Source organism: Oncorhynchus gorbuscha, linkage group LG19, assembly GCF_021184085.1.
Source record: "Oncorhynchus gorbuscha isolate QuinsamMale2020 ecotype Even-year linkage group LG19, OgorEven_v1.0, whole genome shotgun sequence".
NCBI classification, from domain to species: Eukaryota; Metazoa; Chordata; class Actinopteri; order Salmoniformes; family Salmonidae; genus Oncorhynchus; species Oncorhynchus gorbuscha.
In genome coordinates this window covers 15,459,689-15,480,719 of record NC_060191.1, presented here as the reverse complement: position 1 = coordinate 15,480,719, position 21,031 = coordinate 15,459,689, and the positions used below count along the sequence as shown (strand labels likewise).

The 21,031-nt window shown below is 44.9% G+C and overlaps 1 protein-coding gene across 1 annotated transcript in view; it reads left to right on the top strand.

The window, feature by feature from the left end:
* Nucleotides 1-21,031, top strand: part of LOC124006088 (regulating synaptic membrane exocytosis protein 2-like) — a 324,465-nt gene that overhangs the window by 188,879 nt on the left and 114,555 nt on the right. The window contains 7 exon segments of the mRNA XM_046315851.1: nt 6,097-6,317; nt 7,935-8,054; nt 14,916-15,015; nt 15,741-15,864; nt 16,566-16,612; nt 16,870-16,982; nt 20,518-20,565. Of these exon segments, the coding sequence (XP_046171807.1) occupies nt 6,097-6,317; nt 7,935-8,054; nt 14,916-15,015; nt 15,741-15,864; nt 16,566-16,612; nt 16,870-16,982; nt 20,518-20,565 (773 nt within the window).

Genomic DNA, 21,031 nt, shown 5'->3' with positions numbered 1-21,031 from the left:
TCCTACCCAAACCCCCAACCCTAACAACATATGCAGCATAAAGCTATTTTTATATGCTTCCAACTGAATTCCCTGACTTCTCCCAGATTGAGTTATGTATCCACCAGGCTAACTGCTTTATGGAGACCTGTCCTTTATAGCTCCATTAGATTATTCTCTTTTCACAGGAAGTGATGCAAAGGAAATGATGCGTGCAGCTTTGGGTTGCAAAAATGCACTGGTTCTATTTAACCTTACCTGTGCCTGCAGACGTATGGGAACGTACACTTTGACTGAAAGGTTGAGTAAACAAAAAAGCCTGTTTTTTATTTATTTTTTACAGTGCATACTGAACATACGGCAAGCTATATATCGACAAATCGGCAATTAAGACCGATCCAGTGTCCTGAATGGTCCATAGTAACAAAATGGGCGAGCAAGTGGCTGGCCGTACCTCATACTTCATCGCTGTATGCTTTTAATATGAATCATTTCATGTTTCCGAACTTCTGTCTTCTGGGGTTGTGAAATGAGTGGCCAATGAGTGACTCATCTTCTCGACGGGCCACCTCAGCCTGTCGGTGAAGACTCCCATCCCGCATTCAACATTCACTACTTCTCACTCTTTTAGTTAGCTGGCTTTACAAGCTTATTCATCACATTGTAGTGTTTGTTGCATTCTCACTCTGCACATCCACCACCCACCATCATCAACCAGAGGAAACGCTGCTGAAGTCTATAACAACATGACATCGTTCTATAAAGCAGGTCCAGAAGTCAGGTTGGATCTAAAGATGATGTTCTCTCCATCAGGAGACTGTTTTGTTGAGGATGGATGGAGGAGAGAGAGAAGTGGAGGACCGAGGAGAGAGAGAGAGAGAGAGATGTGGAGGACCGAGGAGAGAGAGAGAGAGAAGTGGAGGACCGAGGAGAGAGAGAGAGAGAGAGATGTGGGTTTACAGGGACTAGTTCTTGGTTTGTCTGAGGGAGCCAGTCTCCATCGATCCCCCTGACCCACATCAGACAGGTTACAGACAGAAAGACTGACTGAGCCTTATTGGAGAAAGTGCACACACAGAGCACAGACACAGAGAAAAAGATGAACTCTCTCCCTGACTGCTGAAGTCCCTGTCTGGCCTGCTAGGCTGAGGGAATATGACTGCTACTTACTCACTTTACTGTCTGAGCAACACAAACATATGGGGAAAAACTGAACATGTAATAGCATAATAGCCATTTGCCCAGCCTCCATCTCTCAAGGCTGTATCCATCCATCCCATCCACTGATGCCTCCAGTACAGATCTGGGCAAGGCAGTCATCGGGATAGCATCTTAAAAAGCTCTCCCTGGTGCACTTTAGATTGAGGTTAGTTAAGGTTGCTGGGGCATTGCCATCTTTGTCCCAGTTAAACATATTACATCCCAAGAAGCACCTCTCTCTCTCTCTGATCCAGACCCAGGCTGTTAAGATAGCAGGACGCAAGGACGCTATCTTCATTTGAAAAATGTGAATTCCTGCAGAGACTGCAGAGTTACAACAAAATCTTTGGCTAGTTTGCTTCAACAGAATCTCTTGGAAAAGAGGTTTGACTGACAGCATGTTTGAATGATTTATGAACAAGAGTGTGGGGCCTGGTTTGGTCTTGCAACCAATGAGAATTGTTCCAAGACTAAACACAACCTAAATGGTCTGTGCTTGTGTTGTGTTGTCTGTGCTGTATACCATCGCAGTATTGACTTCAGAGAGGCCAATTTACTGTATGTGGACTGTATGTTTTTACTCTCTTCACAGGAGCTATTGTTGTTCAAATGTGTGTGTGTGTGTGTCTGCGTGTGTGTCAGCACTGTACGTTGCAGTTCTGTGGGCCTCACCTTTTCCTCTCGCTGTCTTCTCTTGTGTGTGTGTGTGTGTGTGTGTGTGTGTGTGTGTGTGTGTGTGTGTGTGTGTGTGTGTGTGTGTGTGTGTGTGTGTGTGTGTGTGTGTGTGTGTGTGTGTGTGTGTGTGTGTGTGTGTGTGTGTGTCTGCGTGTGTGTCAGCACTGTACGTTGGAGTTCTGTGGGCCTCACCTTTTCCTCTCGCTGTCTTCTCTTGTGTGTGTGTGTGTCTGCGTGTGTGTCAGCACTGTACATTGGAGTTCTGTGGGCCTCACCTTTTCCTCTCGCTGTCTTCTCTTGTGTGTGTGTGTGTGTGTGTGTGTGTGTGTGTGTGTGTGTGTGTGTGTGTGTGTGTGTGTGTGTGTGTGTGTGTGTGTGTGTGTGTGTGTGTGTGGCAGGGAGGGTAATCAGTGTTGAGTGTTGTCAGCTGTTGGTTCCAGCGGGTCACAGAGGGCACAGCCCATCTGGGGACTTCCATAATGTTTTATCACTGGGCATAACTGTATACAGTAAGTGGTTTTAGCACCAACAGGGACGGGTGAAGGGATGGAGGGCTTGTGATAGGACTAGTGGAGGGGTGAAGGGATGGAGGGCTTGTGATAGGACTAGTGGAGGGGTGAAGGGATGGAGGGCTTGTGATAGGACTAGTGGAGGGGTGAAGGGATGGAGGGCTTGTGATAGGACTAGTGGAGGGGTGAAGGGATGGAGGGCTTGTGATAGGACTAGTGGAGGGGTGAAGGGATGGAGGGCTTGTGATAGGACTAGTGGAGGGGTGAAGGGATGGAGGGCTTGTGATAGGACTAGTGGAGGGGTGAAGGGATGGAGGGCTTGTGATAGGACTAGTGGAGAGGTGAAGGGATGGAGGGCTTGTGATAGGACTAGTGGAGGGGTATAGGGATGGAGGGCTTGTGATAGGACCAGAGGAGGGGTGGAGGGATGGAGGGCTTGTGATAGGACCAGAGGAGGGGTGGAGGGATGGTGGTGATAAGGGAGGATGGTGATAAGGGAGGATGGTGATAAGGGAGGATAGTGATCAGGGAGGATGGTGATAAGGGAGGATGGTGATAAGGGAGGATGGTGATAAGGGAGGATGGTGATAAGGGAGGATGGTGATAAGGGAGGATGGTGATAAGGGATGATGGTGATAAGGGAGGATAGTGATAAGGGAGGATGGTGATAAGGGAGGATGGTGATAAGGGAGGATGGTGATAAGGGAGGATAGTGATAAGGGAGGATAGTGATAAGGGAGGATGGTGATAAGGGAGGATGGTGATAAGGGAGGATAGTGATAAGGGAGGATGGTGATAAGGGAGGATGGTGATAAGGGAGGATGGTGATAAGGGAGGATAGTGATCAGGGAGGATGGTGATAAGGGAGGATGGTGATAAGGGAATGTGGCTGGTTGTTTTGGAGAGGACTTGGCCTTACTCTGACATTCAGTGTCTCTGCCAGCCTTGAAAAATATTCATTAATATTAATGTAGAAATTATTTACTGTTTTCTCAGCTTCCAACGACGTGATCCTCAACACTCTTGATAGCAACCCTAGAGTAAAGCTACAGACCAGGCTCTACATTTAGAGAGATATTGAGAGAACATCTGATCTCCCCCTTCCCTTCCCATCCTACCCAAACCCCCAACCCTAACAACATATGCAGCATAAAGCTATTTTTATATGCTTCCAACTGAATTCCCTGACTTCTCCCAGATTGAGTTATGTATCCACCAGGCTAACTGCTTTATGGAGACCTGTCCTTTATAGCTCCATTAGATTATTCTCTTTTCACAGGAAGTGATGCAAAGGAAATGATGCGTGCAGCTTTGGGTTGCAAAAATGCACTGGTTCTATTTAACCTTACCTGTGCCTGCAGACGTATGGGAACGTACACTTTGACTGAAAGGTTGAGTAAACAAAAAAGCCTGTTTTTTATTTATTTTTTACAGTGCATACTGAACATACGGCAAGCTATATATCGACAAATCGGCAATTAAGACCGATCCAGTGTCCTGAATGGTCCATAGTAACAAAATGGGCGAGCAAGTGGCTGGCCGTACCTCATACTTCATCGCTGTATGCTTTTAATATGAATCATTTCATGTTTCCGAACTTCTGTCTTCTGGGGTTGTGAAATGAGTGGCCAATGAGTGACTCATCTTCTCGACGGGCCACCTCAGCCTGTCGGTGAAGACTCCCATCCCGCATTCAACATTCACTACTTCTCACTCTTTTAGTTAGCTGGCTTTACAAGCTTATTCATCACATTGTAGTGTTTGTTGCATTCTCACTCTGCACATCCACCACCCACCATCATCAACCAGAGGAAACGCTGCTGAAGTCTATAACAACATGACATCGTTCTATAAAGCAGGTCCAGAAGTCAGGTTGGATCTAAAGATGATGTTCTCTCCATCAGGAGACTGTTTTGTTGAGGATGGATGGAGGAGAGAGAGAAGTGGAGGACCGAGGAGAGAGAGAGAGAGAGAGATGTGGAGGACCGAGGAGAGAGAGAGAGAGAAGTGGAGGACCGAGGAGAGAGAGAGAGAGAGAGATGTGGGTTTACAGGGACTAGTTCTTGGTTTGTCTGAGGGAGCCAGTCTCCATCGATCCCCCTGACCCACATCAGACAGGTTACAGACAGAAAGACTGACTGAGCCTTATTGGAGAAAGTGCACACACAGAGCACAGACACAGAGAAAAAGATGAACTCTCTCCCTGACTGCTGAAGTCCCTGTCTGGCCTGCTAGGCTGAGGGAATATGACTGCTACTTACTCACTTTACTGTCTGAGCAACACAAACATATGGGGAAAAACTGAACATGTAATAGCATAATAGCCATTTGCCCAGCCTCCATCTCTCAAGGCTGTATCCATCCATCCCATCCACTGATGCCTCCAGTACAGATCTGGGCAAGGCAGTCATCGGGATAGCATCTTAAAAAGCTCTCCCTGGTGCACTTTAGATTGAGGTTAGTTAAGGTTGCTGGGGCATTGCCATCTTTGTCCCAGTTAAACATATTACATCCCAAGAAGCACTCTCTCTCTCTGATCCAGACCCAGGCTGTTAAGATAGCAGGACGCAAGGACGCTATCTTCATTTGAAAAATGTGAATTCCTGCAGAGACTGCAGAGTTACAACAAAATCTTTGGCTAGTTTGCTTCAACAGAATCTCTTGGAAAAGAGGTTTGACTGACAGCATGTTTGAATGATTTATGAACAAGAGTGTGGGGCCTGGTTTGGTCTTGCAACCAATGAGAATTGTTCCAAGACTAAACACAACCTAAATGGTCTGTGCTTGTGTTGTGTTGTCTGTGCTGTATACCATCGCAGTATTGACTTCAGAGAGGCCAATTTACTGTATGTGGACTGTATGTTTTTACTCTCTTCACAGGAGCTATTGTTGTTCAAATGTGTGTGTGTGTGTGTCTGCGTGTGTGTCAGCACTGTACGTTGCAGTTCTGTGGGCCTCACCTTTTCCTCTCGCTGTCTTCTCTGTGTGTGTGTGTGTGTGTGTGTGTGTGTGTGTGTGTGTGTGTGTGTGTGTGTGTGTGTGTGTGTGTGTGTGTCTGCGTGTGTGTCAGCACTGTACGTTGGAGTTCTGTGGGCCTCACCTTTTCCTCTCGCTGTCTTCTCTTGTGTGTGTGTGTGTCTGCGTGTGTGTCAGCACTGTACATTGGAGTTCTGTGGGCCTCACCTTTTCCTCTCGCTGTCTTCTCTTGTGTGTGTGTGTGTGTGTGTGTGTGTGTGTGTGTGTGTGTGTGTGTGTGTGTGTGTGTGTGTGTGTGTGTGTGTGTGTGTGTGTGTGTGTGTGTGTGTGTGTGTGTGTGTCAGCACTGTACGTTGGAGTTCTGTGGGCCTCACCTTTTCCTCTCGCTGTCTTCTCTTGTGTGTGTGTGTGTGTGTGTGTGTGTGTGTGTGTGTGTGTGTGTGTGTGTGTGTGTGTGTGTGTGTGTGTGTGTGTGTGTGTGTGTGTGTGTGTGTGTGTGTGTGTGTGTGTGTGTGTGTGTGTGTGTGTGGCTCCCACAGGAGATTTGGATGGCCACTGGTTGGACCATGCGTCATGGCATAGCAGCGAGGCCTCCCCAATGTCTTTGGTGAGACATGCGGAGCCCTGCCCCTAACAACCCTCCCCCTCCCCTTTCCTCCCCCTCTCAGAGTCCTTTGTCATTTCATGTTTGCTTTGTTTTATTTACACCTCCGCATGGGTTTTCTTCTTTCTTTCTGTTTTTATCCCACACCTGTAGGGGACAGTCAAAGGGGGAAAAGAAAAACTATTGAGCAGGCATTTTTGTCCGACTCAACACACAACACCTTATCTGAGAGGCAAAAGAAAATGGTTCGCTTTGGGGGCCACTCATTGGAAGAGGACGCAGAATGGTGCGAACCCCAGGTTAAAGACTCTGGCGTTGACACATGCAGTAGCACTACCCTAAACGAGGACAATCAGCATAGCCATAGTGAGAAGGTACTGGAGTCTATGTAGCCAAAATATCTGCTTTTTTTCTTTTTTTCTTTATTTTTCTTTACCTACCTCCTCCGGTCTTTGTTATCTGTCACTAATTGTTAAATAGTAGACATGTTTATTCTTTTTAAAATTTGAATTGATTGATTTTTCTTTGAACTTCCTCTTTATTATTATCCCGGGGAATTGATCAGATTGATTTCATTTCGACAGCAGCTTGCTGGGTGTTGCTGAAATAGGAGATTTCTTGTTCTGCTGTTTGCTCTCTGGCAGCATAAAGATCCATCCAGGAGCATTTAAACACAACTCTCTTTTTGTCATGGCACACAGCGATGTCCACTCCTCTAGTTGCATGTTGCTAGTTGCTCTGTCTGTTTTGTTATTTTTACTGTAGCGGCCAGCTTAGTAATGCTACAGTAGGGTAACGACACCTACCTCTCACTGGAATGACCCCTCCTCTCCCAACGCACACTACCTAGTCAAGTCATTATCCCCCCCTAGATCTCCACTCAGTCCAATACCAAAACTAAACCAACCACTTAGAACTGAGAACAGGGACGATTGGATTTGTTTTGCACAGACAAAGTTACGTTTTTCTTTTTTTCCCCTTCCGCTGTCATGTTTGTTGTGACTTCGTCTTGTTTTTGTCTTCATCTTGGCCTTAGTCATCGCGCTGTGCTGTGCTTTTGGAAGTTTTCGTCCATAAATCCTACTTTGGTTCACTTCTTTTTGTTGTTGTTGCGCAATACATGTTTTCTTCATCTGCTTCTACCTGCTCCATTGTGGAGGTGTAGTGCTGTGTGTAGCAGGGCAGAGAGTGGTGTAGTGCTGTGTGTAGCAGGGCAGAGAGTGGTGGACTGCAGTCTTAGCCTCCCTCTGCCTTCAGCAGACCACCTCCCAGACCATCAGGCAAAATCTACACTCATCCAAACTCAACTGGATTTGATGCCAATGAGGCAGAGTTTCAGTGAGATGTTCTAGATACAGTGCAGGTTTTCTCAGATGGTTTGTGTGGAGCCTCTGCTCTGCTCTACGGTGACTAGGAGGGCGTGATGGTGTGCCTATTTTACCCTGCATGGGGTGCTGAATGCACTCTACCTATTCCCTGTTGGCAGGATCACACAAGGCCTGGCATTGGATGTGCAGCATTTTTCATTTTCATTGAATCAGATTGAAGTACTTCCATGAAGTATGTTTATGGACATAGCTAATCACTGCTTAAAAGGTGGGCTGTGTTATTGTAAATATTGTTTTAGCATTTTGCCTTCAACTGCAGTACGCATAACTGTGATGCAATAGATACAAATCTTTTTTTAGATTTTGATGAATTATGTCTTTTATTATCTAATTGTGATAGTCCGGCTAATCACAAAAGAAAATACAGGTTATATAATCTGAAATAGAAAGGATAGAGACAGAGCTATAATCACCAGATTAGATAACTAGCCAGAGCTTGTGTGATCGTTCATTAAGTCAAATTAATTGATACCCCACCCCCACCCCCCACCCCTCACATGATACACACTTTTCTGAAGAAGTCTTTTTAAAGGGATTGAAGTGAATCTGGTGTGGATGAGTTGTAAAACACGAGGTGTGTTGTTGCTGTGTGTGTTCCTATAGCATCCAGTGACATGGCAGCCCTCCAAAGATGGGGAGCGCCTAATGGGGCGGATTCTGCTCAACAAGCGGATGAAGGATGGAAGTGTACCTCGAGACTCAGGAGCACTGCTGGGACTGAAGGTGAGTCTGCCCCGTCTGTCTGACCTCTCTGGCTGGACTTCTGTCTATCTACTGGGACCAGTCTGACCTGATGGTCAGAGGCCGTTTGTTATTACAGCTGTCCATCACTATTCAAAGGTTGCTTCCCAAATGGTATCCTATTCCATATGTAGAGGGAATATGTTGCTATCTGGGCCTCGCTAAAGAGTATACGCAGCGGATATAATTTGGTATATGATTTTAAAATATATATATTTCACCTTTAATTAACCAGGTAGGCTAGTTAAGAACAAGTTCTCATTTACAACTGCAACCTGGTCAAAAATAAAGCAAAGCAGTTCGACAACACAGAGTTACACATGGAATAAACAAAACATACAGTCAATAATACAACTGAAGAAAATCTATATACCGGCAATAAATAGGCCATGGTGGCGAATTAATTACAATATATCAATTAGACACTGGACTGATTGATGTGCAGAAGATGAATGTGCAAGTAGAGATACTGCAAAGGAGCAAGATAAATAAATAAATAAATACAGTATGGGGATGAGGTAGTTGGATGGGCTATTTGCAGATGGGCCCTGTACAGGTGCAGTGATCTGTGAGCTGCTCTGACAGCTGGTGCTTAAAGCTAGTGAGGGAGATATGAGTATCCAGCTTCAGTGATTTTTGCAGTTTGTTCCAGTCATTGGCAGCAGAGAACTGGAAGGAAAGGTGGAATTGGCTTTGGGGGTGACTAGTGAGATATACCTGCTGGAGCTTGTGCTACGGGTGGGTGCTGCTATGGTGACCAGTGAGCTGAGATAAGGCAGGGCTTTACCTAGCAGAGACTTGTAGAGGACCTTGAGCCAGTGGGTTTGGCAATGAGTATGAAGCGAGGGCCAGCCAACGAGAGCGTACAGGTCGCAGTGGTGGGTAGTATATGAGGCTTTGGTGACAAAACAGATGCCACTGTGATAGACTGCATCCAATTTCTTGAGTAGAGTGTTGGAGGCTATTTTGTAAATGACATCGCCGAAGTCGAGGATCGGTAGGATGGTCAGTTTTACGAGGGTATGTTTGGCAGCATGAGTGAAGGATGCTTTGTTGCGAAATAGGAAGCCGATTCTATATTTAATTTTGGATAGGAGATGCTTAATGTGAGTCTGGAAGGAGAGTTTACAGTCAAACCAGACACCTAGGTATTTGTAGTTGTCCAGAGTAGTGATGTTGGATGGGCGGGCAGGTGCGGGCAGTGACCGGGTGAAGAACATGCATTTAGTTTTACTTGCATTTAAGAGCAGTTGGAGGCCACGGAAGGAGAGTTGTATGGCATTGAAGCTTGTCTGGAGGTTAGTTAACACAGTGTCCAAAGAAGGGCCAGAGGTATACAAAATGGTGTCGTCTGCGTAGAGGTGGATCAGAGAATCACCAGCACTAAGAGTGACATCATTGATGTATACAGAGAAGAGAGTCGGCCCAAGAATTAAATCCTGTGGCACTCCCATAGAGACTGCCAGAGGTGCTATTGTAAATATTGTTTTAGCATTTTGCAGGCCTTCCAACAGGCCCTCCGATTTGACAGACTGAACTCTATCAGAGAAGTAGTTGGTGAACCAGGCGAGGCAGTCTTTTGAGAAACCAAGGCTGTTTAGTCTGCCGATAAGAATGTGGTTGATTGACAGAGTCGAAAGCCTTGGCCAGGTCGATGAATACGGCTGCACAGTAATGTCTCTTATCGATGGCGGATATGATATCGTTTAGGACCTTGAGCGTGGCTGACCCATGACCAGCTCGGAAACCAGATTGCATAGCGAGAAGGTACATGGAATTCGAAATGGTCGGCAATCTGTTTGTTAACTTGGCTTTCGAAGACCTTAGAAAGGCAAGTTAGGATAGATTTAGGTCTGTAGCAGTTTGGGTCTGGAGTGTCTCCCCCTTTGAACAGGGGGATAATCGCGGCAGCTTTCCAATCTTTGGGAATCTCAGACGATACGAAAGAGAGATTGAACAGGCTAGTAATAGGGGTTACAACAATTTCGGCAGATCATTTCAGAAAGAGAGGGTCCAGATTGTCTAGCCCGGCTGATTTGTAGGGGTCCATATTTTGCAGCTCTTTCAGAACATCAACTATCTTGATTTGGGTGAGGGAGAAATGGGGGAGGCTTGGACGAGTTGCTGTTGGGGGTGCCGGGCAGTTGACCAGGGTTGGGGTAGCCAGGTGGAAAGCATGGCCAGCCGTAGAAAAATGCTTATTGAAATTCTCAATTATAGTTGATTTATCAGTGGTGACAGTGTTTCCTATCCTCAGAGCAGTGGGCAGCTGGGAGGAGATGCTCTTATTCTCCATGGACTTTACAGTGTCCCAGAACTTTTTTGAGTTTGTGCTACAGGATGCAATTTTCTGTTTGAAAAAGATATCCTTAGCTTTCCTAACTGCCTGTGTATATTGGTTCCTAACTTCCCTGAAAAGTTGCATTTCATGGGGGCTAATGCAGTAGGCCACAGGATGTTTTTGTGCTGGTCAAGGGCAGTCAGGTCTGGAGTGAACCAAGGATTATATTATATCTGTTCCTGATTCTAACTTTTTTGAATGGAGCATGCTTATTTAAGATGGTGAGGAAGGCACTTTTAAAGAATAACAAGGCATCCTCTTCTGACGGGAGGAGGGCAATATCCTTCCGGGATACCCTGGCTAGGTCGATTAGAAATGCTTGCTGAAGTGTTTTAGGGAACGTTTGACAGTGATGAGGGGTGATCGTTTGACTGCAGACCCATTACGGATGCAGGCAATGAGGAAGTGATCGCTGAGATCTTGGTTGAAAACAGCAGAGGTGTATTTGGAGGGTGAGTTGGTTAGGATGATATATATGAGGGTGCCCGTGTTTACAGATTTGGGGTTATATCTGGTAGGTTCATTGATAATTTGTGTTAGATTGAGGGCATCAAGCTTAGATTGTGGGATGGCCGGGGTGTTAAGCATGTCCCAGTTTAGGTCACCTAGCAGCACGAACTCTGAAGAAAGGTGGGGGGCAATCAGTTCACATATGGTGTTCGGGGCACAGCTGGGGCAGAGGGTGGTTTATAGCAAGCGGCAACGGTGAGATTATGTATTATTGACATCATTTTCTGGTTGTAAACTGGTTTTGTGGTTGAGGAGAAATACGTTGCTAAAAAGACATTAGCAAACTGTCCTTCAGCTTTTTATCTGCACATATATTTTTAAGTGATATGTGTTTTTTGAAGTGATATTGTATTATTCATGATTTAATATTAATTAGGCGGCTAATTATTTTCCTGATTAATATTAATGAGCTGTATATTAATATCAAATACTTTATGTTCATGACTGTATTCCAAATGGCACCCTATTCCCTATATAGTGTACATCAAAAGTCCTTCTGTAGCTCAGTTGGTAGAGCATGGCGCTTGTAACGCCAGGGTAGTGGGTTCGATCCCCGGGACCACCCATACGTAGAATGTATGCACACATGACTGTAAGTCGCTTTGGATAAAAGCGTCTGCTAAATGGCATATATTATTATATTATTATTATATTATAAAAGTAGTGCACTGTATGGGGAATAGGGGGCATTTGTGATGCACACTGTGTATCCAAACATGCTCACATTGAACCTTTTTAATGAATGACATTTATTGGCTCAGTGCAAAAAAACTCTCAAAAACTATGTGCATCCCAAACTGCAACCTATTCCATATACAGTGTGCTACTTTTTACCAGGGAACTGGTAGTAGTGCACTATATAAGGAGTAGTGTACCATTTGGAACATTTTTTTATGTAGAAAAGCCTATTTGAAATGCTCAGTCAGAGACGATGTCCCTTTACTGTAGATAGAGAGATCACATCTGAAACATTGGGATTGTACATCTTATTATAGATAGGGAGATCACATCTGAAACATTGGGATTGTACATCTTATTATAGATAGGGAGATCACATCTGAAACATTGGGATTGTACATCTTATTATAGATAGGGAGATCACATCTGAAACATTGGGATTGTACATCTTATTATAGATAGGGAGATCACATCTGAAACATTGGGATTGTACATCTTATTATAGATAGGGAGATCACATCTGAAACATTGGGATTGTACATCTTAACATAGATAGGGAGATCACATCTGAAACATTGGGATTGTACATCATACTGTAGATAGGGAGATCACATCTGAAACATTGGGATTGTACATCTTATTATAGATAGGGAGATCACATCTGAAACATTGGGATTGTACAGCTTATTATAGATAGGGAGATCACATCTGAAACATTGGGATTGTACATCTTATTATAGATAGGGAGATCACATCTGAAACATTGGGATTGTACATCTTATTATAGATAGGGAGATCACATCTGAAACATTGGGATTGTACATCTTACTGTAGATAGGGAGATCACATCTGAAACATTGGGATTGTACAGCTTATTCCCCATTATGTACAGTACTGTACTAAACATATGTTCCATATTTACAGTATATCATGATTAGACGGGTAGATTTTCTGATGAAAAGTATCTTAGGTTTTCCTTACTCCACCTAATCTGTGCGGCGTGGGCCGGTTAAAGAGCTGAGCACACACAGCTAGCCAAAGCACAGTGAGAGCTTGCACAGTGAGAGCTTGCACAGTGAGAGCGAGCACTGTGAGAGCGAGCACTGTGAGAGCGAGCACAGTGAGAGCTAGCACAGTGAGAGCTAGAACAGTGAGAGCTAGAACAGTAAGGCCATCAGGAGAGAAAAGGAAAGTGGCAAGATGGGAAAATCATTATTGATTGAATGAGCTTCCTGAATTGGTATGTGTGTGCCTGGTCAGTGCCTCTTTGTGCTGTACGGTATGCTATGCGTTTCTCCTCACTCAGCAGCAAGCAGTGACCAGCCAGTCTGTTTGTCTCTCTCTCTCTCTCTCTCTCTCTCTCTCTCTCTCTCTCTCTCTCTCTCTCTCTCTCTCTCTCTCTCTCTCTCTCTCTCTCTCTCTCTCTCTCTCTCTTTCTCTCTAACTATCTAACTAACTAACTAACTGCTCTTAAATACAAGTAAAACCAAATGCATGCTCTTCAAGCAATCGCTGCCTGCACCTGCCCGCCCGTCCAGCATCACTACTCTGGATGGTTCTACAACACTCCTTCCGTGGCCTGCAACTGTTTTTAGACGCTAGTAAAACCAAATGCATGCTTTTCAACCGTTTGCTGCCCGCACCCGCCCTCCCGACTAGCATCGCCACCCTGGACGGTTCCGATCTAGAATATGTGGACCACTACAAATACCTTGGTGTCTGGTTAGACTGTAAACTCTCCTTCCAGACTCACATCAAACATCTCCAATCCAAAGTTAAATCTAGAATTGGCTTTCTATTTCACAACAAAGCATCCTTCACTTGCTGCCAAACATACCCTCGTAAAACTGACCATCCTACCAATCCTCGACTTCGGCGATGTCATTTACAAAATAGCCTCCAATACCCTACTCAATAAATTGGATACAGTCTATCACAGTGCCATCCGTTTTGTCACCAAAGCCCTATATACTACCCTATATACTACCCACCACTGCGACCTGTATGCTCTCGTTGGCTGGCCCTCGCTTCATACTCATCGCCACTAGCTCCAGGTCATCTACAAGACCCTGCTAGGTAAAGTCCCCCCTTATCTCAGCTCGCTGGTCACCATAGCAGCACCCACCTGTAGCACGCGCTCCAGCAGGTATACCTCTCTGGTCACCCCCAAAACCAATTCTTCCTTTGGCTGCCTCTCCTTCCAGTTCTCTGCTGCCAATGACTGGAACGAACTACAAAAATCCCTCACTAGCTTTAAGCACCAGCTGTCAGAGCAGCTCACAGATTACTGCACCTGTACATAGCCCATCTATAATTTAGCCCAAACAACTACCTCTTCCCCTACTGTATTTATTTATTTTGCTCCTTTGCACCCCATTATTTCTATTTCTACTTCGCACATTCTTCCATTGCAAATCTACCATTCCAGTGTTTTACTTGATATATTGTATTTACTTCTCCACCATGGCCTTTTTTGCCTTTACCTTCCTTATCTCACCTCATTTGCTCACATCGTATATAGACTTATTTTCCCACTGTATTATTGACTGTATGTTTGTTTATTTCATGTGTAACTCTGTGTTGTTGTATGTGTCGAACTGCTTTGCTTTATCTTGGCCAGGTCGCAATTGTAAATGAGAACTTGTTCTCAACTTGCCTACCTGGTTAAATAAAGGTGAAATAAAAATAAATAAATATATCTCTCACTCTCTCAGTCCCTTTCTCGCTCTCTCTGGCCTGGCTGTTACATAAAGCCATTTCATTTAGGAGTCTTCCCTAAGCTCCTTTGTATGTTGGCATTCAACTGCCATTCAGAGGGGATTTTATTTGTCTGATGCCTGTGGAGGGAGAGCGGTTCAGGGGCTTACAGAGTAGAGCAGAGCTGGGCCCCCTGGTCTGCTATAGGCCCCCCAGGCCTCAAGTGTTCCAGCACAATGGAGAGAGAGGTGGCCCCAGGGTTCCAACACAACACACAGGGACATTCATCATTATGAAAAGAGATGTACATTTTGACTAAATATGTAGCTACTTTCTCTGTTCAAGAATAGCTTCCTATGGGCAGAATGATGCTATGTGGCTACATATGCAATTAGAATTAGGTCTAGATCTGCAGGTTGCATTTGACCATGTGTGAATTGATTTTTCAAACATGGTCAATAAATATGGTCAATAAATGTTTCTGTGAAACAAAGTGATCAGTGCAATATGTTCCTTCCCTGCCAGGCTGCTTACACCATACTGAGGGTGTGATTATATTACAGTATAATAATATATACTAACACTATACATGTTGATGTGTTTTGCTTCCCTCATAGGTGGTGGGTGGAAAGATGACAGAATCTGGTAGACTTTGTGCTTTCATCACTAAAGTGAGGAAAGGAAGTCTAGCGGATACTGTTGGACACCTCAGACCAGGTACCTGCTGACCTCATTTCATACTACATCGCTTACCATGTTTAGAACTACATTAGCCATGTTTAGAACGACACTTACTATGCTTAGAACTACATTTACCACATGTAGAACTACACTTACTATGTTTGGAACTACATTTGCCATGTTTAGAAGTACACTTACTGTGTTTAAAACTGCATTGACCATGTTTAGAAGTACACTTACTGTGTTTAGCACTATACTTATAGATACAAGATTTTTTGAAGCACACTGAAGATTGTCAATACATTTCTCATGTACACAGCACTGTAGATTTAATAAGCTACTTCAGTGATTGAAGAAATATTTTGATTACTTTGTGAACTGGTGCTGAACTGGGTCAGAACCGTGTTTTAACATCTGACACCCTTTACCCTTCATTTAATAGCACTAATTACAACATGTATGAACTAGACAGCTGTGCTGTTATTTGTTACCATAAGGGTTGCGACCGAGGCCTATTCAATCATTTATAATATTACCGAAGCAGGAAGACTACAATGCTGTACTGTTTGTTTATGTGTGCTGTGTTTTCTACAATACCATTCACATTCTCCTTTTTTCCATCCCGTGGGCCTGCTGCTGTTTATAACTACATGGATCATGTTTTTAACTATATTTATAACTATGCTTCCCATGTTCATAACGGCACCGTGCCAGCTGACGTCTTGATGTGTGGATGACTGACAGCATCTCTTGTTTTACAGGCGACCAGGTGCTGGAGTGGAACGGGAGGTTTTTACAAGGAGCCACATTTAAAGAAGTTTACAATATCATTCTAGAATCAAAGCCAGAACCCCAGGTGGAACTGGTGGTCTCAAGGCCCATAGGGTAAGACCTCACAACAGCAACTACACTTATTACGATTGAACCATCAAAACTACAGTCTATTCACATTCATACACTTGTAGAAATATGTGTCTTGCAGAGGAGAGAGTATGTGAGAAATGGAAAATGGGGGCTGAGTGTATTTCAATGTCATTTGTTTTGCCAGCACCAGCTTGTTTATTTAACATATCTCCCTCCCTCCCTCCCTCCCTCCCTCCCAATATCCCTCCCCTCCATCAGTCCTCTAGTGTGATGAGTGTCAGAGGCTCATATGGGACTAGCAGTGCGGCACAGTGAAATGAACGGTGGCTGCTGCCTCTCTCTCTCTGTCTCTCTGTCTCTCTCTCTCTCTTTCTCTCCCTCTCTCTCTCTCTCTCTCTCTCTCTCTCTCTCTCTCTCTCTCTCTCTCTCTCTCTCTCTCTCTCTGTCTCTCTCTCTCTCTTTCTCTCTCTCTCTCTCTCTGTCTCACTACCCACTCTCCCCCTCTCCTCCACAAACAGCGGGATGCCAATCGTTTTTGAAAGTAGAGATACCCAGAGAAATCAGAAACCCCTTTGCTTTGTCAGTGTCTATATTTGTCCTGCTTTGTATTGCTGAGGGAGGGAGCTGCTGTACAGGAGAATGAAGACTAATGCTCTTCTTAGGACCATTAAAATACAGTGCATTCAGCATTAGCACCAATTGATCCCCTCCTCTCCTTTCAGAGATATTCCTCGGATACCAGACAGCACACATGCACAACTGGAATCAAGTAAGTCTGGCTTTTCTTTCATTTCCCAATGATAACTAATTAGCCTGCGTTAGCCAATTAATAAACCTTGAAATATCAAGCTAAGGTAATGTCAAAAGAGAGGTATCTCATTTCTATCTCTCTACCCTACACGCTTTCTTCTTCTCTCCCCTCCCCCCTCTCTCTCCCTCTTCCTCTCTTCCTCTCCTTGAAGTTGTTACCAAAATCAGTGTTTCAGATTTGATCATGTGACCTCCTGTCTGTCTGTCCTGTCTCAGGTTCGAGTTCCTTTGAGTCTCAGAAGATGGATCGCCCTTCCATCTCTGTCACGTCTCCCATGAGCCCCGGGATGCTGCGGGACGCCCCCCAGTACCTGTCAGGACAGCTCTCAGTGAGTACCCTACTACAATACCCACAATACACCCTGACTCTGTCTGGGCCTACATTACCTGCAGGAAAGTATCATACAGTGTAGATTCACCCAGAGGGTTTGAGAACAGATGTTTTCTTTCTCTCTTTCTCTGCAGTATTCAGGGAGAGTAGCTGGAGCTCTGAGAGTAGCTGGAGCTCTGGAGAGTAGGTGGAACTCTGGAGAGTAGCTGGAGCTCTGGAGAGTAGCTGGAGCTCTGGAGAGTAGCTGGAGCTCTGGAGAGTATGTCGAGCTCTGAGAGTATGTCGAGCTCTGAGAGTAGCTGGAGCTCTGGAGAGTAGCTGGAGCTCTGGAAAGTAGCTGGAGATCTGAGAGTAGCTGGAGCTCTGAGAGTATGTCGAGCTCTGGAGTGTAGCTGGAGCTCTGAGAGTAGCTGGAGCTCTGAGAGTAGCTGGAGCTCTGAGAGTATGTCGAGCTCTGAGAGTAGCTGGAGTTCTGAGAGTATGTCGAGCTCTGAGAGTAGCTGGAGCTCTGAGAGTAGCTGGAGCTCTGAGAGTATGTTGAGCTCTGGAGAGTAGTTGGAGCTCTTCAGCTTAGCTGGAGCTCTGAGAGTAGCTGGAGCTCTGGAGAGTAGCTGGAGCTCTGAGTGTATGTCGAGCTCTGGAGAGTAGCTGGAGCTCTGGAGAGTAGCTGGAGCTCTGGAAAGTAGCTGGAGCTCTGAGAGTATGTCGACCTCTGGAGAGTAGCTGGAGCTCTGAGAGTAGATGGAGCTCTGGAGAGTAGCTGGAGCTCTGGAGAGTAGCTGGAGCTCTGAGAGTAGCTGGAGCTCTTCAGCGTAGCTGGAGCTCTGAGAGTAGCTGGAGCTCTGAGAGTAGCTGGAGCTCTGGAGAGTAGCTGGAGCTCTAAGAGTAGCTGGAGCTCTGGAAAGTAGCTGGAGATCTGAGAGTAGCTGGAGCTCTGAGAGTATGTCGAGCTCTGGAGAGTAGCTGGAGCTCTGAGAGTAGATGGAGCTCTGGAGAGTAGCTGGAGCTCTGGAGATTAGCTGGAGCTCTGGAGAGTAGCTGGAGCTCTGAGAGTAGCTGGAGCTCTGAGAGTAGCTGGAGCTCTGAGAGTAGCTGGAGCTCTGGAAAGTAGCTGGAGATCTGAGAGTAGCTGGAGCTCTGAGAGTATGTCGAGCTCTGGAGAGTAGCTGGAGCTCTGAGAGTAGCTGGAGCTCTTCAGCGTAGCTGGAGCTCTGAGAGTAGCTGGAGCTCTGAGAGTAGCTGGAGCTCTGGAGAGTAGCTGGAGCTCTAAGAGTAGCTGGAGCTCTGGAAAGTAGCTGGAGATCTGAGAGTAGCTGGAGCTCTGAGAGTATTCGAGCTCTGGAGAGTAGCTGGAGCTCTGAGAGTAGATGGAGCTCTGGAGAGTAGCTGGAGCTCTGGAGATTAGCTGGAGCTCTGGAGAGTAGCTGGAGCTCTGAGAGTAGCTGGAGCTCTGAGAGTAGCTGGAGCTCTGAGAGTAGCTGGAGCTCTGGAAAGTAGCTGGAGATCTGAGAGTAGCTGGAGCTCTGAGAGTATGTCGAGCTCTGGAGAGTAGCTGGAGCTCTGAGAGTAGATGGAGCTCTGGAGAGTAGCTGGAGCTCTGAGAGTAGCTGGAGCTCTTGAGAGTAGCTGGAGCTCTGAGAGTAGCTGGATCTCTGAGAGTAGCTGGAGCTCTGGAGAGTAGCTGGAGCTCTGAGAGTAGCTGGAGCTCTGAGAGTTGTTCAGTTGGAGCTCTGGAGAGTAGCTGGAGCTCTGGAGAGTAGCTGGAGCTCTGGAGAGTAGCTGGAGCTCTGAGAGTAGCTGGAGCTCTGAGAGTTGTTCAGTTGGAGCCATCCCAAACCAGCTTAGGACCATATATCCTGTTACCCTGAACCATGTTGCTTATTATCTGATGCCTAATTTACTCTTGGGGGAAGTGAGTAAAACACTCAGTTGAGATTAACATGGGAGGAATGAACTCTAGAACTCAAGAGGCCAGATGGAAAAAGATTAATGCTAACCTCTAACACTTATTTTGTTGTCTCAACACTCAGGATATTTAGTTTCTTGGAGAAAAAATAAAGATAGTTATGAAATAGTCACAGCTTTTCAATCCCTTTCCTTATGAAAACACATCAATATTATATGTGATTATAAATAAAGATATATTAATGAAATATATCAAAGTATCAAACAATATACCAGTATATCAGTCAAAATATATCAGTCTATCAAGTCCATAGCGTGTTTGTTTATCAGAAGAGGTGAGAAGGTTTGATAGTTGACTGTGTGTCCATAAACACTGTAAGCCTTGTACTGTAATGTTGCACTCCAGTAACACTGCTCCTAGAGCCAGAGAAGGAAGGTAGAGAAGGAATGTAGAGAAGGAAGGTAGAGAAGGAAGGTAGAGAAGGAAGGTAGAGAAGGAAGGTAGAGAAGGAAGGGAGAGAAGGAATCTTTTGATGTCAGTGTTCTTTCTGCTTGTTGTTGTTTTCTTTGGTGAGGAGGGGGAGATCTAATCTGTGCTGCTGCTAGCGTCTCCGCCTGGCTCCTCTCCTCTCCTGTCTATATGTAACGGGAGCATGGCGGAGCAGAGCGAGAGCCAGGGAGAGAAGGAGCACAGAGAGAGGTAGCAGGCACACACAGGCCCTCCAGTATTCATAGGCCTACACCCAGGAGGCCCGTGCTGACAGTTATGACGCAAATAGAACCCAGTCAGCCAATCAGGCTGCAGTTCTGATCTCTGCAATCCCTACCTGTAGCACTCAGCCCCACACCACTCAGATCCAGAAGTTCTCTCCATTTCATCAATGAGCTGACCTTGAAACCAAAATAAGAGCATTTGAATTGCACTGTAGTTAATATACTGTAGTTATACTGTAATTAATATACTGTAATTATACTGTCATTAATATACTGTAGTTGATATACTGTAATTATACTGTAATTAATTTACTGTAGTTGATATACTGTAATTATACTGTCATTAATATACTGTAGTTGATATACTGTAGTACATTACCTTGTTGGATCAAGTGCCAGTTGAATAATACATTGGATGCAGTTAGAAATTGTAATGTGTTTTTATTATCATTATTATTATTATTATTTCCAAGCCATGTTGAGGGAACAATTGGAATTGAATACGTCATCATGACGCAAATGTTAAATGAAGAAAGGAAGGAAAGTTACAGTCCAGAGAGCACGGGAGGGAATGTTTAGTTAGAAGTCATCAATCATTTTCTGTGAAAACGGGAGCAGAGCAGCCTCTTCCTCTCTCTGAGGATTACAGTGTGGTGGTACAGGAACCCACAGATAAGGCTCCTAGACAATACAGTACATTAGTGAATAATGAGATGCAGATTGATGCTAATGAACGGTGGGGGAAAACACACACATCGCTAGATTGACTCTCTGTCCCCTCCTCCTCAAAATGTGTTTGTGTTATTGTGGCACTGGTTCGAGTCCAGTGAGTGTGTTTTGTTGGTTGTTTTGTGTTTTTTTTTTGTTGGTTTTATTGCATTTTTCTATGTTGTTGTTTAATTTTGCTTACCCAGAGCCAAAGCCTTAGTAGAAGAACAGCGCCTTTTGTCCCTAGGGTCCAGGTAAACACCTGTCTGACTCACAGACTGACTCTCTTTGGTCTTCGCTCGCCTTTTTCTGTTGCCTTTTTGCTTTCCTCCATCTTGGAAAATGCATACCAGGGAAATGGCGGCATCTTTCCCTTGCAGTGCGGTGCATTATGTCATTGTTATTATTATTATTCATTTATACCATATAACATGATCATACGGTTATGACAGGAGTCTCGACTCTTTGCATGATTTACTAATCTAAAGGAAATATTTCAGAGAGACACCCTTCCATTGCCAGATCCTGTAGCCTACACTCAACGGCAGCAACAACAAGCTCAAACACATGGTCAGATCCTGTAGCCTACACTCAACAGCAGCAACAACAAGCTCAAACACATGGTCAGATCCTGTAGCCTACACTCAACGGCAGCAACAACAAGCTCAAACACATGGTCAGATCCTGTAGCCTACACTCAACAGCAACAACAAGCTCAAA